The sequence below is a fragment of the Oncorhynchus masou genome, chromosome 33 (assembly GCF_036934945.1).
Source record: "Oncorhynchus masou masou isolate Uvic2021 chromosome 33, UVic_Omas_1.1, whole genome shotgun sequence".
Lineage (NCBI taxonomy): Eukaryota > Metazoa > Chordata > Actinopteri > Salmoniformes > Salmonidae > Oncorhynchus > Oncorhynchus masou.
Genome location: NC_088244.1, coordinates 11,635,066 through 11,650,781, shown reverse-complemented (window position 1 = coordinate 11,650,781; position 15,716 = coordinate 11,635,066). Strand labels below are relative to the sequence as shown.

The 15,716-nt window shown below is 49.3% G+C and overlaps 1 protein-coding gene across 1 annotated transcript in view; it reads left to right on the top strand.

Moving 5' to 3' along the window:
- kcnd3 (potassium voltage-gated channel, Shal-related subfamily, member 3) overlaps nt 1–15,716 on the top strand; it is a 302,565-nt gene that overhangs the window by 263,689 nt on the left and 23,160 nt on the right. The window contains exons 5-7 of the mRNA XM_064956447.1: nt 7,037–7,069; nt 7,322–7,414; nt 7,976–8,226. Coding sequence (XP_064812519.1) covers nt 7,037–7,069; nt 7,322–7,414; nt 7,976–8,226 — 377 coding nt within the window. The remainder of the gene's footprint in view (nt 1–7,036; nt 7,070–7,321; nt 7,415–7,975; nt 8,227–15,716) is intronic.

The window sequence follows — 15,716 nt, the reverse complement described above, 5'->3', positions numbered from 1 at the left end:
TGTGTTTGAAATGCACTGCTCGACCGAGGGACCTTACAGATAATGAATTGTATGTGTAGGGTACAGAGATGAGTTAGTCATTAAAAAATCACATCAAACAATATAATTGCACACAGAGTGAGTCCATGCAACTTTTTATGTGACTTGTTAAGCCTATTTTTACTCCTGAACTTATTTAGGCTTGTTCTAACAAAGGGGTTCAATACTTATTGTCTCAATACATTTTTTTTTTCTAAAAACATAATTCCACTTGGACATTATGGGGTGTTGTGTAGGCTAGTGACACAACATCTACATTTAATCCATTTTAAATTCAGACTGGAACACAACATCTACATTTAATCCATTTTAAATTCAGGCTGGAACACAACATCTACATTTAATCCATTTAAATTCAGGCTGGAACACAACATCTACATTTAATCCATTTTAAATTCAGGCCGGAACACAACATCTACATTTAATCCATTTTAAATTCAGGCCGGAACACAACATCTACATTTAATCCATTTTAAATTCAGGCTGGAACACAACATCTACATTTAATCCATTTTAAATTCAGGCTGGAACACAACATCTACATTTAATCCATTTTACATTCAGGCTGGAACACAACATCTACATTTAATCCATTTTACATTCAGGCTGGAACACAACATCTACATTTAATCCATTTTAAATTCAGGCTGGAACACAACATCTACATTTAATCCATTTTAAATTCAGGCTGGAACACAACATCTACATTTAATCCATTTAAAATTCAGGCTGGAACACAACATCTACATTTAATCCATTTTAAATTCAGGCTGGAACACAACAAAATGTGTAAAACAGTCAAAGGGGTGTGAATACTTTCTGTAACGTAACATATCATACAAAATGGAGGGTCCCGGATTTACATGTACTATATTGTATCTACTGGTGAGTCCAGGTTGGGAAACTAAACGTTAAAATGATTAAAGCCTGTATTGTTTACCAGTGAGTCCAGGTTGGGAAACTAAATGTTAAAATGATTAAAGCCTGTATTGTTTTCAGCAATTAAAAAAATAAAAAGTTAAGGTAGATTTTAGGTGGTGTGATGTTTATGCATTTTAACAAGCCAAACAAAGGGGTTGCAGGGATTGCAGTGTGCTGTCCTGTCAGCCCTGACTGATGCAACCCAGTGAAAGTTTACAGTATGCGTACGTAACAGTGTTGCTTCTGTCCCTCTCCTTGCCCCAAGCTGGGTTTGAACCAGGGACGCTATGAACACATCAACAATGGTCACCCGCAAATCATCATTACCTATCGCTCCACAAAAGCCTTGGCCCTTGCAGGGTAAGGCAAACAACTCCTTCAAGGTCTCAGAGCGAGTGGCGGCAACGATTGAAACGCTACTAGGCCGATGCTAACTACCTAGCCATTTCACACCTGTTATACGTATCTGTAGGAAAGAGCTTCCCCCATTTTCTCTGACTGACATCACACTGCAATCTAGTAAATAGTGAGTTTTAGAGGCCTTACTGCCCCTCTATATGTAGCCTGAGGTACACTACAGACCAAACACGCATCCTTATACTGAATGTCGACGTACTCATTTATTTATGGAGTTGACATAAATTAATAAACATTGTAATCAACATTAATCAACTTTTGAGCCAAACACCCAGCCGTCTGGCCCTCTAGGCTGTTGCTCCTGCTCCCTCTGCCCATAGCTATAGACAGTAGCATCAGCCCAAACAGAGCCCAGAGATATAGACAGTAGCATCAGCCCAAACAGAGCCCAGAGATATAGACAGTAGCAGCCCAGACAGAGCCCAGAGATATAGACAGTAGCAACCCAGACAGAGCCCAGAGATATAGCCAGTAGCATCAGCCCAATCAGAGCCCAGAGATATAGACAGTAGCATCAGCACAAACAGAGCCCAGAGATATAGACAGTAGCAGCCCAGACAGAGCCCAGAGATATAGACAGTAGCAACCCAGACAGAGCCCAGAGATATAGACAGTAGCATCAGCCCAAACAGAGCCCATAGCTATAGACAGTAGCATCAGCCCAGACAGAGTCCAGAGACATAGACAGTAGCATCAGCGCAAACAGAGCCCAGAGATATAGACAGTAGCATCAGCCCAAACAGAGCCCAGAGATATAGACAGTAGCAGCCCAGACAGAGCCCAGAGATATAGACAGTAGCAACCCAGACAGAGCCCAGAGATATAGACAGTAGCATCAGCCCAAACAGAGCCCAGAGATAAAGCCAGTAGCATCAGCCCAAACAGAGCCCAGAGATATAGACAGTAGCATCAGCCCAAACAGAGCCCAGAGATATAGACAGTAGCAGCCCAGACAGAGCCCAGAGATATAGACAGTAGCAACCCAAACAGAGCCCAGAGATATAGACAGTAGCATCAGCCCAAACAGAGCCCAGAGATATAGACAGTAGCATCAGCCCAAACAGAGCCCAGAGATATAGACGGTAGCATCAGCCCAGGCAGAGCCCAGAGATATAGACAGTAGCATCAGCCCAAACAGAGCCCATAGCTATAGACAGTAGCATCAGCCCAAACAGAGCCCAGAGATATAGACAGTAGCATCAGCCCAGACAGAGTCCAGAGATATAGACAGTAGCAGCCCAGACAGAGTCCAGAGATATAGCCAGCAGGAGCAGCCCAGACAGAGTCCAGAGATATAGCCAGCAGGAGCAGCCCAGACAGAGCCCAGAGATATAGCCAGCAGCAGCAGCCCAGACAGAGCCCAGAGATATAGACAGTAGCAGCCCAGACAGAGTCCAGAGATATAGACAGTAGCAACCCAGACCGAGCCCAGAGATATAGACAGTAGCATCAGCACAAACAGAGCCCAGAGATATAGCCAGTAGCATCAGCCCAAACAGAGCCCAGAGATATAGCCAGCAGCAGCAGCCCAGACAGAGCCCAGAGATATAGCCAGCAGCAGCAGCCCAAACAGAGCCCAGAGATATAGACAGTAGCAACCCAGACAGAGCCCAGAGATATAGCCAGTAGCATCAGCCCAAACAGAGCCCAGAGATATAACCAGCAGCAGCCCAGACAGAGCCCAGAGATATAGCCAGCAGCAGCAGCCCAGACAGAGCCCAGAGATATAGCCAGCAGCACCAGCCCAGACAGAGCCCAGAGATATAGCCAGCAGCAGCAGCCCAGACAGAGCCCAGAGATATAGCCAGCAGGAGCAGGCCAGACAGAGCCCAGAGATATAGCCAGCAGTAGCAGCCCAGACAGAGTCCAGAGATATAGCCAACAGCAGCAGCCCAGATAGAGCCCAGAGATATAGCCAACAGCAGCAGCCCAGACAGAGTCCAGAGATATAGCCAGCAGCAGCAGCCCAGACAGAGCCCAGAGATATAGCCAGCAGGAGCAGGCCAAACAGAGCCCAGAGATATAACCAGCAGCAGCCCAGACAGAGCCCAGAGATATAGCCAGCAGCAGCAGCCCAGACAGAGCCCAGAGATATAGACAGTAGCAACCCAGACAGAGCCCAGAGATATAGACAGTAGCATCAGCCCAAACAGAGCCCAGAGATATAGCCAGTAGCATCAGCCCAAACAGAGCCCAGAGATATAACCAGCAGCAGCCCAGACAGAGCCCAGAGATATAGCCAGCAGCAGCAGCCCAGACAGAGCCCAGAGATATAGCCAGCAGCACCAGCCCAGACAGAGCCCAGAGATATAGCCAGCAGCAGCAGCCCAGACAGAGCCCAGAGATATAGCCAGCAGGAGCAGGCCAGACAGAGCCCAGAGATATAGCCAGCAGTAGCAGCCCAGACAGAGTCCAGAGATATAGCCAACAGCAGCAGCCCAGACAGAGCCCAGAGATATAGCCAACAGCAGCAGCCCAGACAGAGTCCAGAGATATAGCCAGCAGCAGCAGCCCAGACAGAGCCCAGAGATATAGCCAGCAGGAGCAGGCCAAACAGAGCCCAGAGATATAGCCAGAAGCAGCCCAGACAGAGCCCAGAGATATAGCCAGCAGGAGCAGGCCAGACAGAGCCCAGAGATATAGCCAGCAGCAGCCCAGAGAGAGCCCAGAGATATAGCCAGCAGCAGCAGCCCAGACAGAGCCCAGAGATATAGCCAGCAGCAGCAGCCCAGACAGAGCCCAGAGATATAGCCAGCAGCAGCAGCCCAGACAGAGCCCAGAGATATAGCCAGCAGGAGCAGGCCAGACAGAGCCCAGAGATATAGCCAGCAGTAGCAGCCCAGACAGAGTCCAGAGATATAGCCAACAGCAGCAGCCCAGACAGAGCCCAGAGATATAGCCAACAGCAGCAGCCCAGACAGAGTCCAGAGATATAGCCAGCAGCAGCAGCCCAGACAGAGCCCAGAGTTATAGCCAGCAGGAGCAGGCCAAACAGAGCCCAGAGATATAGCCAGAAGCAGCCCAGACAGAGCCCAGAGATATAGCCAGCAGGAGCAGGCCAGACAGAGCCCAGAGATATAGCAAGCAGCAGCAGCCCAGACAGAGTCCAGAGATATAGCCAGCAGCATCAGCCCAAACAGAGCCCAGAGATATAGACAGTAGCAGCAGCCCAAACAGAGCCCAGAGATATAGCCAGCAGCAGCAGCCCAAACAGAGCCCAGAGATATAGACAGTAGCAACCCAGACAGAGCCCAGAGATATAGACAGTAGCATCAGCCCAAACAGAGCCCAGAGATATAGCCAGTAGCATCAGCCCAAACAGAGCCCAGAGATATAACCAGCAGCAGCCCAGACAGAGCCCAGAGATATAGCTTTCAGCAGCAGCCCAGACAGAGCCCAGAGATATAGCCAGCAGCACCAGCCCAGACAGAGCCTAGAGATATAGCCAGCAGCAGCAGCCCAGACAGAGCCCAGAGATATAGCCAGCAGCAGCAGCCCAGACAGAGCCCAGAGATATAGCCAGCAGCAGCAGCCCAGACAGAGCCCAGAGATATAGCCAGCAGGAGCAGGCCAGACAGAGCCCAGAGATATAGCCAGCAGTAGCAGCCCAGACAGAGTCCAGAGATATAGCCAACAGCAGCAGCCCAGACAGAGCCCAGAGATATAGCCAACAGCAGCAGCCCAGACAGAGTCCAGAGATATAGCCAGCAGCAGCAGCCCAGACAGAGCCCAGAGATATAGCCAGCAGGAGCAGGCCAAACAGAGCCCAGAGATATAGCCAGAAGCAGCCCAGACAGAGCCCAGAGATATAGCCAGCAGCAGCCCAGACAGAGCCCAGAGATATAGCCAGCAGCAGCAGCCCAGACAGAGCCCAGAGATATAGCCAGCAGGAGCAGGCCAGACAGAGCCCAGAGATATAGCCAGCAGTAGCAGCCCAGACAGAGTCCAGAGATATAGCCAACAGCAGCAGCCCAGACAGAGCCCAGAGATATAGCCAACAGCAGCAGCCCAGACAGAGTCCAGAGATATAGCCAGCAGCAGCAGCCCAGACAGAGCCCAGAGTTATAGCCAGCAGGAGCAGGCCAAACAGAGCCCAGAGATATAGCCAGAAGCAGCCCAGACAGAGCCCAGAGATATAGCCAGCAGGAGCAGGCCAGACAGAGCCCAGAGATATAGCCAGCAGCAGCCCAGACAGAGCCCAGAGATATAGACAGTAGCATCAGCCCAAACAGAGCCCAGAGATATAGCCAGTAGCATCAGCCCAAACAGAGCCCAGAGATATAAACAGCAGCAGCCCAGACAGAGCCCAGAGATATAGCCAGCAGCAGCAGCCCAGACAGAGCCCAGAAATATAGCCAGCAGCAGCAGCCCAGACAGAGCCCAGAGATATAGCCAGCAGCAGCAGCCCAAACAGAGCCCAGAGATATAGCCAGCAGGAGCAGGCCAGACAGAGCCCAGAGATATAGCCAGCAGGAGCAGGCCAGACAGAGCCCAGAGATATAGCCAGCAGCAGCAGCCCAGACAGAGTCCAGAGATATAGCCAGCAGGAGCAGGCCAGACAGAGTCCAGAGATATAGCCAGTAGCATCAGCCCAGACAGAGCCCAGAGATATAGCCAGCAGGAGCAGCCCAGACAGAGTCCAGAGATATAGCCAGCAGCAGCAGGCCAGAGCTATAATTAGTAGCAGAAGCCCAGAGATATAGCCAGTAGCAGCCCAGAACCCAGAGATATAGCCAGTAGCAGCCCAGAACCCAGAGATATAGCCAGTAGCAGCCCAGAACCCAGAGATATAGCCAGTAGCAGCCCAGAACCCAGAGATATAGCCAGTAGCAGCCCAGAACCCAGAGATATATCCAGTAGCAGCCCAGAACCCAGAGATATAGCCAGTAGCAGCCCAGAACCCAGAGATATAGCCAGTAGCAGCCCAGAACCCAGAGATATAGCCAGTAGCAGCCCAGAACCCAGAGATATAGCCAGTAGCAGCCCAGAACCCAGAGATATAGCCAGTAGCAGCCCAGAACCCAGAGATATAGCCAGTAGCAGCCCAGAACCCAGAGATATAGCCAGTAGCAGCCCAGAACCCAGAGATATAGCCAGTAGCAGCCCAGAACCCAGAGATATAGCCAGTAGCAGCCCAGAACCCAGAGATATAGCCAGTAGCAGCCCAGAACCCAGAGATATAGCCAGTAGCAGCCCAGAACCCAGAGATATAGCCGGTAGCAGCCCAGAACCCAGAGATATAGCCAGTAGCAGCCCAGAACCCAGAGATATAGCCAGTAGCAGCCCAGAACCCAGAGATATAGCCAGTAGCAGCCCAGAATCCAGAGATATAGCCAGTAGCAGCCCAGAACCCAGAGATATAGCCAGTAGCAGCCCAGAACCCAGAGATATAGCCAGTAGCAGCCCAGAACCCAGAGATATAGCCAGTAGCAGCCCAGAACCCAGAGATATAGTCAGTAGCAGAAACCTACTCAGACAATCTGACTCAGAGAAGAGGGCGTCGTGCCCCACAAACACAGAACAAACCACTCCCACATTTACACACACACTCTCTCCCTCTTTCACACTCACACATTGAGCGTTCATTATACTGAAATGAAAACCTAGTAAAACTCTACCTGTGTGTCTTTTTGTCTCCTCTTTCACCTTTGACCTGAAGCAACTTCCTTACAAGATGAACCTTTCAGACCAGGTACAGAGACAGCAAACAGACACACACACCTAGAAACCCTTCTGTCTGTTGGCAAACAACACTGTGGAGCATTTTCACTCACAGTGTGTGCGTGTGCGTGTGCGTGTGCGTGTGCGTGCGTGTGTGTGCGTGTGCGTGTGCGTGTGCGTGTGCGTGTGCGTGCGCGTGCGTGTGTGTGTGTGTGTGTGTGTGTGTGTGTGTGTGTGTGTGTGTGTGTGTGTGTGTGTGTGTGTGTGTGTGTGTGTGTTGCAGAGTTCCATTGAGGAGGAGCAGCACCTGAGCAAGAACCAGTCCCTATTAGAGAGCCAACACCACCACCTGCTGCATTGTCTGGAGAAAACCACAGTGAGTACACACACACACACACAAAAGGTGACAAGCACATCAAATAAGAAAAAAGTCCATGTTAAATATATTTGTTTTTTTATCAAATGTAAAATAATATTAAAATCAAACCCCCAAAGGACATGCATTTGAGTTAAATTATGTGTTTTTCAGATGTTCCTCCTCTTCTCTTTCATCGTCTCTCTCCTCTCTATCTCTCTCCCCCCCTCCCCTCTCTCTTCCCCTCACCCCCCTCTTCCCCTCTCTCTTCCCCCCTCTCTCCCCCCTTCCCCTCTCTCTTCCCCCTCTCTTCCCCTCTCTCTTCCCCCCTCTCTTCCCCTCTCTCTCCCTCCTCTCTTCCCCCTCTCTTCCCCCTCTCTTCCCCTCTCTCTTCCCCCTCTCTTCCCCTCTCTCTTCCCCTCTCTTCCCCTCTCTCTTCCCCCCACTCTTCCCCAATCTCTTCCCCCTCTCTTCCCCTCTCTCTTCCCCTCTCTCCCCCTCCCCTCTCTCTTCCCCTCTCTCTTCCCCCTCTCTTCCCCCCTCTCTTCCCCACTCTCTTCCTCTCTCTCTTCTTCTCTGTAGAATCATGAGTTTGCAGATGAGCTGTGTTATGAGCAGAGCTACCTGGAGGGGGCACTCCAGAGCTATCCGTCTCAAAGCCCCTCCCTCTCCAGCCAAGAAGGCATGACGGGCACCTGCTGTACCCGCCACACCAAGAGGAACCACGCCCCTTTACCCAACTCCAGTATTCCCACGTGCGCTCTCTCACACACACACCCTCATCATAACCTGCAGGAGCTCAGCACTATCCACATCCAGCCCCTCAACACCAGGTGAGCTTTAAGCACTGACCAGAAGTCAGGTTTAACACAAAATATGTTAATATTATCAGGGCTACACTATTACTACTGACCCAGAGTCAGTCCGACGGTTAAAACAAGCCCATACTGTGAGCTTATGCTATGGAAAAAAATAATGAATTGGTTGACACCCAAGTCCATTACTAAAGACAATGATATCTAGAATGCCAAATGGCTGTTAATGTCTCTTTGATATTTTGCTTTTCTCCAGTGATGCTGGTATGTCAGGTGCTGACAACTGACGTATCCCTGTATATTACATTGACTCTTTCATGGACTCAGCAGCAATATACCTTCCTCTGTCGTTTTACTTTATTTGATTCATTCTGTCATAATATGTTCCTCTTTTCCAAATCACTATGAATTAACAGACTTATTTCCAAAAACCTTTCCATATTTAACATCCTATTGAGGTGTGAGACATTCATTCGAACTGTTAAGACTCCATAGGTTGACGAGGAATTGAACAACTGTGTGGTTGAAAGAGATGAGGCAAAAGGAAGTGGCTAATAAGTCTGGCTGCACATCTGACTGGCTGACTTATTGCAAATTGGGAAATGATGTGACTAAACTCAACAAGAAGAAGGAACGGTATCATGAAGCCAAGATCAATTATATAAAGAATGATGGAAATTCAACTCCATCTCTCACTGAATCAGATCAGCTTATTCATCACAAAACCAATTGATGTTGCACATTATTATAATGATTACTTAATTGGCACAGTGGGCAAACTTAAGCAGGAAATGCCAACAACAAACAGTGAGCCATCGTATTCATGAATACAAAAACAAACTGAATGAAAAGCATTGTAAGTTTGAATTCTGTAAAGTTAGCGTGGGACAGGTGGGAAAATGATTGTTATCGATCAATAATGACAAACCTCCTGGCATTGACAATTTAGATGGAAGGCTACTGAGGATGGTAGCTGACTCTATACCCCCTCCTACTGAGGATGGTAGCTGACTCTATACCCACTCCTACTGAGGATGGTAGCTGAATCTATACCCACTCCTACTGAGGATGGTAGCTGACTCTATAACCACTCCTACTGAGGATGGTAGCTGACTCTATACCCACTCCTACTGAGGATGGTAGCTGACTCTATACCCACTCCTACTGAGGATGGTAGCTGACTCTATAGCCACTCCTACTGAGGATGGTAGCTGACTCTATACCCACTCCTACTGAGGATGGTAGCTGACTCTATAGCCACTCCTACTGAGGATGGTAGCTGACTCTATAGCCACTCCTACTGAGGATGGTAGCTGACTCTATACCCACTCCTACTGAGGATGGTAGCTGACTCTATACCCACTCCTACTGAGGATGGTAGCTGACTCTATACCCACTCCTACTGAGGATGGTAGCTGACTCTATAGCCACTCCTACTGAGGATGGTAGCTGACTCTATACCCACTCCTACTGAGGATGGTAGCTGACTCTATAGCCACTCCTACTGAGGATGGTAGCTGACTCTATAGCCACTCCTACTGAGGATGGTAGCTGACTCTATAGCCACTCCTACTGAGGATGGTAGCTGACTCTATACCCACTCCTACTGAGGATGGTAGCTGACTCTATACCCACTCCTACTGAGGATGGTAGCTGACTCTATACCCACTCCTACTGAGGATGGTAGCTGACTCTATACCCACTCCTACTGAGGATGGTAGCTGACTCTATACCCACTCCTACTGAGGATGGTAGCTGACTCTATACCCACTCCTACTGAGGATAGTAGCTGACTCTATAGCCAGTCCTACTGAGGATGGTAGCTGACTCTATACCCACTCCTACTGAGGATGGTAGCTGACTCTATACCCACTCCTACTGAGGATGGTAGCTGACTCTATACCCACTCCTACTGAGGATGGTAGCTGACTCTATACCCACTCCTACTGAGGATGGTAGCTGACTCTATACCCACTCCTACTGAGGATGGTAGCTGACTCTATAGTCACTCCTACTGAGGATGGTGGCTGACTCTATAGCCACTCCTACTGAGGATGGTAGCTGACTCTATAGTCACTCCTACTGAGGATGGTAGCTGACTCTATAGTCACTCCTACTGAGGATGGTAGCTGACTCTATACCCACTCCTACTGAGGATGGTAGCTGACTCTATACCCACTCCTACTGAGGATGGTAGCTGACTCTATACCCACTCCTACTGAGGATGGTAGCTGACTCTATAGTCACTCCTACTGAGGATGGTAGCTGACTCTATACCCACTCCTACTGAGGATGGTAGCTGACTCTATACCCACTCCTACTGAGGATGGTAGCTGACTCTATACCCACTCCTACTGAGGATGGTAGCTGACTCTATACCCACTCCTACTGAGGATGGTAGCTGACTCTATACCCACTCCTACTGAGGATGGTAGCTGACTCTATACCCACTCCTACTGAGGATGGTAGCTGACTCTATACCCACTCCTACTGAGGATGGTAGCTGACTCTATACCCACTCCTACTGAGGATGGTAGCTGACTCTATACCCACTCCTACTGAGGATGGTAGCTGACTCTATACCCACTCCTACTGAGGATGGTAGCTGACTCTATACCCACTCCTACTGAGGATGGTAGCTGACTCTATACCCACTCCTACTGAGGATGGTAGCTGACTCTATACCCACTCCTACTGAGGATGGTAGCTGACTCTATACCCACTCCTACTGAGGATGGTAGCTGACTCTATACCCACTCCTACTGAGGATGGTAGCTGACTCTATACCCACTCCTACTGAGGATGGTAGCTGACTCTATACCCACTCCTACTGAGGATGGTAGCTGACTCTATACCCACTCCTACTGAGGATGGTAGCTGACTCTATACCCACTCCTACTGAGGATGGTAGCTGACTCTATACCCACTCCTACTGAGGATGGTAGCTGACTCTATACCCACTCCTACTGAGGATGGTAGCTGACTCTATAACCACTCCTACTGAGGATGGTAGCTGACTCTATACCCACTCCTACTGAGGATGGTAGCTGACTCTATACCCACTCCTACTGAGGATGGTAGCTGACTCTATACCCACTCCTACTGAGGATGGTAGCTGACTCTATACCCACTCCTACTGAGGATGGTAGCTGACTCTATAACCACTCCTACTGAGGATGGTAGCTGACTCTATACCCACTCCTACTGAGGATGGTAGCTGACTCTATAACCACTCCTACTGAGGATGGTAGCTGACTCTATAGTCACTCCTACTGAGGATGGTAGCTGACTCTATAGTCACTCCTACTGAGGATGGTAGCTGACTCTATAACCACTCCTACTGAGGATGGTAGCTGACTCTATACCCACTCCTACTGAGGATGGTAGCTGACTCTATACCCACTCCTACTGAGGATGGTAGCTGACTCTATAACCACTCCTACTGAGGATGGTAGCTGACTCTATAGTCACTCCTACTGAGGATGGTAGCTGACTCTATAGTCACTCCTACTGAGGATGGTAGCTGACTCTATAGTCACTCCTACTGAGGATGGTAGCTGACTCTATAACCACTCCTACTGAGGATGGTAGCTGACTCTATACCCACTCCTACTGAGGATGGTAGCTGACTCTATACCCACTCCTACTGAGGATGGTAGCTGACTCTATACCCACTCCTACTGAGGATGGTAGCTGACTCTATACCCACTCCTACTGAGGATGGTAGCTGACTCTATACCCACTCCTACTGATGATGGTAGCTGACTCTATAGCCACTCCTACTGAGGATGGTAGCTGACTCTATAGCCACTCCTACTGAGGATGGTAGCTGACTCTATAGCCACTCCTACTGAGGATGGTAGCTGACTCTATACCCACTCCTACTGAGGATGGTAGCTGACTCTATAGCCACTCCTACTGAGGATGGTAGCTGACTCTATACCCACTCCTACTGAGGATGGTAGCTGACTCTATACCCACTCCTACTGAGGATGGTAGCTGACTCTATACCCACTCCTACTGAGGATGGTAGCTGACTCTATACCCACTCCTACTGAGGATGGTAGCTGACTCTATACCCACTCCTACTGAGGATGGTAGCTGACTCTATAGTCACTCCTACTGAGGATGGTAGCTGACTCTATACCCACTCCTACTGAGGATGGTGGCTGACTCTATAACCACTCCTACTGATGATGGTAGCTGACTCTATAGCCACTCCTACTGAGGATGGTAGCTGACTCTATAGCCACTCCTACTGAGGATGGTAGCTGACTCTATACCCACTCCTACTGAGGATGGTAGCTGACTCTATACCCACTCCTACTGAGGATGGTGGCTGACTCTATACCCACTCCTACTGAGGATGGTAGCTGACTCTATAGCCACTCCTACTGAGGATGGTAGCTGACTCTATAGCCACTCCTACTGAGGATGGTAGCTGACTCTATAGCCACTCCTACTGAGGATGGTAGCTGACTCTATAGCCACTCCTACTGAGTATGGTAGCTGACTCTATACCCACTCCTACTGAGGATGGTAGCTGACTCTATACCCACTCCTACTGATGATGGTAGCTGACTCTATACCCACTCCTACTGAGGATGGTAGCTGACTCTATAGTCACTCCTACTGAGGATGGTAGCTGACTCTATACCCACTCCTACTGAGGATGGTAGCTGACTCTATACCCACTCCTACTGAGGATGGTAGCTGACTCTATACCCACTCCTACTGAGGGTGGTGGCTGACTCTATAGCCACTCCTACTGAGGATGGTAGCTGACTGTATACCCACTCCTACTGAGGATGGTAGCTGAGTCTATACCCACTCCTACTGAGGATGGTAGCTGACTCTATTCCCACTCCTACTGAGGATGGTAGCTGACTCTATAGCCACTCCTACTGAGGATGGTAGCTGACTCTATACCCACTCCTACTGAGGATAGTAGCTGACTCTATAGTCACTCCTACTGAGGATGGTAGCTGACTCTATAGTCACTCCTACTGAGGATGGTAGCTGACTCTATATTCACTCCTACTGAGGATGGTAGCTGACTCTATACCCACTCCTACTGAGGATGGTAGCTGACTCTATACCCACTCCTACTGAAGATGGTAGCTGACTCTATACCCACTCCTACTGAGGATGGTAGCTGACTATACCCACTCCTACTGAGGATGGTAGCTGACTCTATAGTCACTCCTACTGAGGATGGTAGCTGACTCTATAGTCACTCCTACTGAGGATGGTATTTGACTCTATACCCACTCCTACTGAGGATGGTAGCTGACTCTATACCCACTCCTACTGAGGATGGTAGCTGACTCTATAACCACTCCTACTGAGGATGGTAGCTGACTCTATACCCACTCCTACTGAGGATGGTAGCTGACTCTATAGCCACTCCTACTGAGGATGGTAGCTGACTCTATACCCACTCCTACTGAGGATGGTAGCTGACTCTATACCCACTCCTACTGAGGATGGTAGCTGACTCTATACCCACTCCTACTGAGGATGGTAGCTGACTCTATACCCACTCCTACTGAGGATGGTAGCTGACTCTATAGCCACTCCTACTGAGGATGGTAGCTGACTCTATAACCACTCCTACTGAGGATGGTAGCTGACTCTATACCCACTCCTACTGAGGATGGTAGCTGACTCTATAACCACTCCTACTGAGGATGGTATCTGACTCTATAGCCACTCCTACTGAGGATGGTATCTGACTCTATAGTCACTCCTACTGAGGATGGTAGCTGACTCTATACCCACTCCTACTGAGGATGGTAGCTGACTCTATAACCACTCCTACTGAGGATGGTAGCTGACTCTATAGCCACTCCTACTGAGGATGGTAGCTGACTCTATAGCCACTCCTACTGAGGATGGTAGCTGACTCTATACCCACTCCTACTGAGGATGGTAGCTGACTCTATACCCACTCCTACTGAGGATGGTAGCTGACTCTATACCCACTCCTACTGATGATGGTAGCTGACTCTATAGCCACTCCTACTGAGGATGGTAGCTGACTCTATAGCCACTCCTACTGAGGATGGTAGCTGACTCTATACCCACTCCTACTGAGGATGGTAGCTGACTCTATACCCACTCCTACTGAGGATGGTAGCTGACTCTATACCCACTCCTACTGATGATGGTAGCTGACTCTATAGCCACTCCTACTGAGGATGGTGGCTGACTCTATAGCCACTCCTACTGAGGATGGTAGCTGACTCTATACCCACTCCTACTGAGGATGGTAGCTGACTCTATACCCACTCCTACTGAGGATGGTAGCTGACTCTATACCCACTCCTACTGAGGATGGTGGCTGACTCTATACCCACTCCTACTGAGGATGGTAGCTGACTCTATACCCACTCCTACTGAGGATGGTAGCTGACTCTATACCCACTCCTACTGAGGATGGTAGCTGACTCTATACCCACTCCTACTGAGGATGGTAGCTGACTCTATAGTCACTCCTACTGAGGATGGTAGCTGACTCTATACCCACTCCTACTGAGGATGGTGGCTGACTCTATAACCACTCCTACTGATGATGGTAGCTGACTCTATAGCCACTCCTACTGAGGATGGTAGCTGACTCTATAGCCACTCCTACTGAGGATGGTAGCTGACTCTATAGCCACTCCTACTGAGGATGGTAGCTGACTCTATACCCACTCCTACTGAGGATGGTGGCTGACTCTATAACCACTCCTACTGATGATGGTAGCTGACTCTATACCCACTCCTACTGAGGATGGTAGCTGACTCTATACCCACTCCTACTGAGGATGGTAGCTGACTCTATACCCACTCCTACTGAGGATGGTAGCTGACTCTATACCCACTCCTACTGAGGATGGTAGCTGACTCTATACCCACTCCTACTGATGATGGTAGCTGACTCTATAGCCACTCCTACTGAGGATGGTAGCTGACTCTATACCCACTCCTACTGAGGATGGTAGCTGACTCTATACACACTCCTACTGAGGATGGTAGCTGACTCTATAGCCACTCCTACTGAGGATGGTAGCTGACTCTATACCCACTCCTACTGAGGATGGTAGCTGACTCTATACCCACTCCTACTGAGGATGGTAGCTGTCTATTTACCCACTCCTACTGAGGATGGTAGCTGACTCTATACCCACTCCTACTGAGGATGGTAGCTGACTCTATAGCCACTCCTACTGAGGATGGTAGCTGACTCTATACCCACTCCTACTGAGGATGGTAGCTGACTCTATAGTCACTCCTACTGAGGATGGTAGCTGACTCTATAGTCACTCCTACTGAGGATGGTAGCTGACTCTATAGCCACTCCTACTGAGGATGGTAGCTGACTCTATACCCACTCCTACTGAGGATGGTAGCTGACTCTATACCCACTCCTACTGAGGATGGTAGCTGACTCTATACCCACTCCTACTGAGGATGGTAGCTGACTCTATAGCCACTCCTACTGAGGATGGTAGCTGACTCTA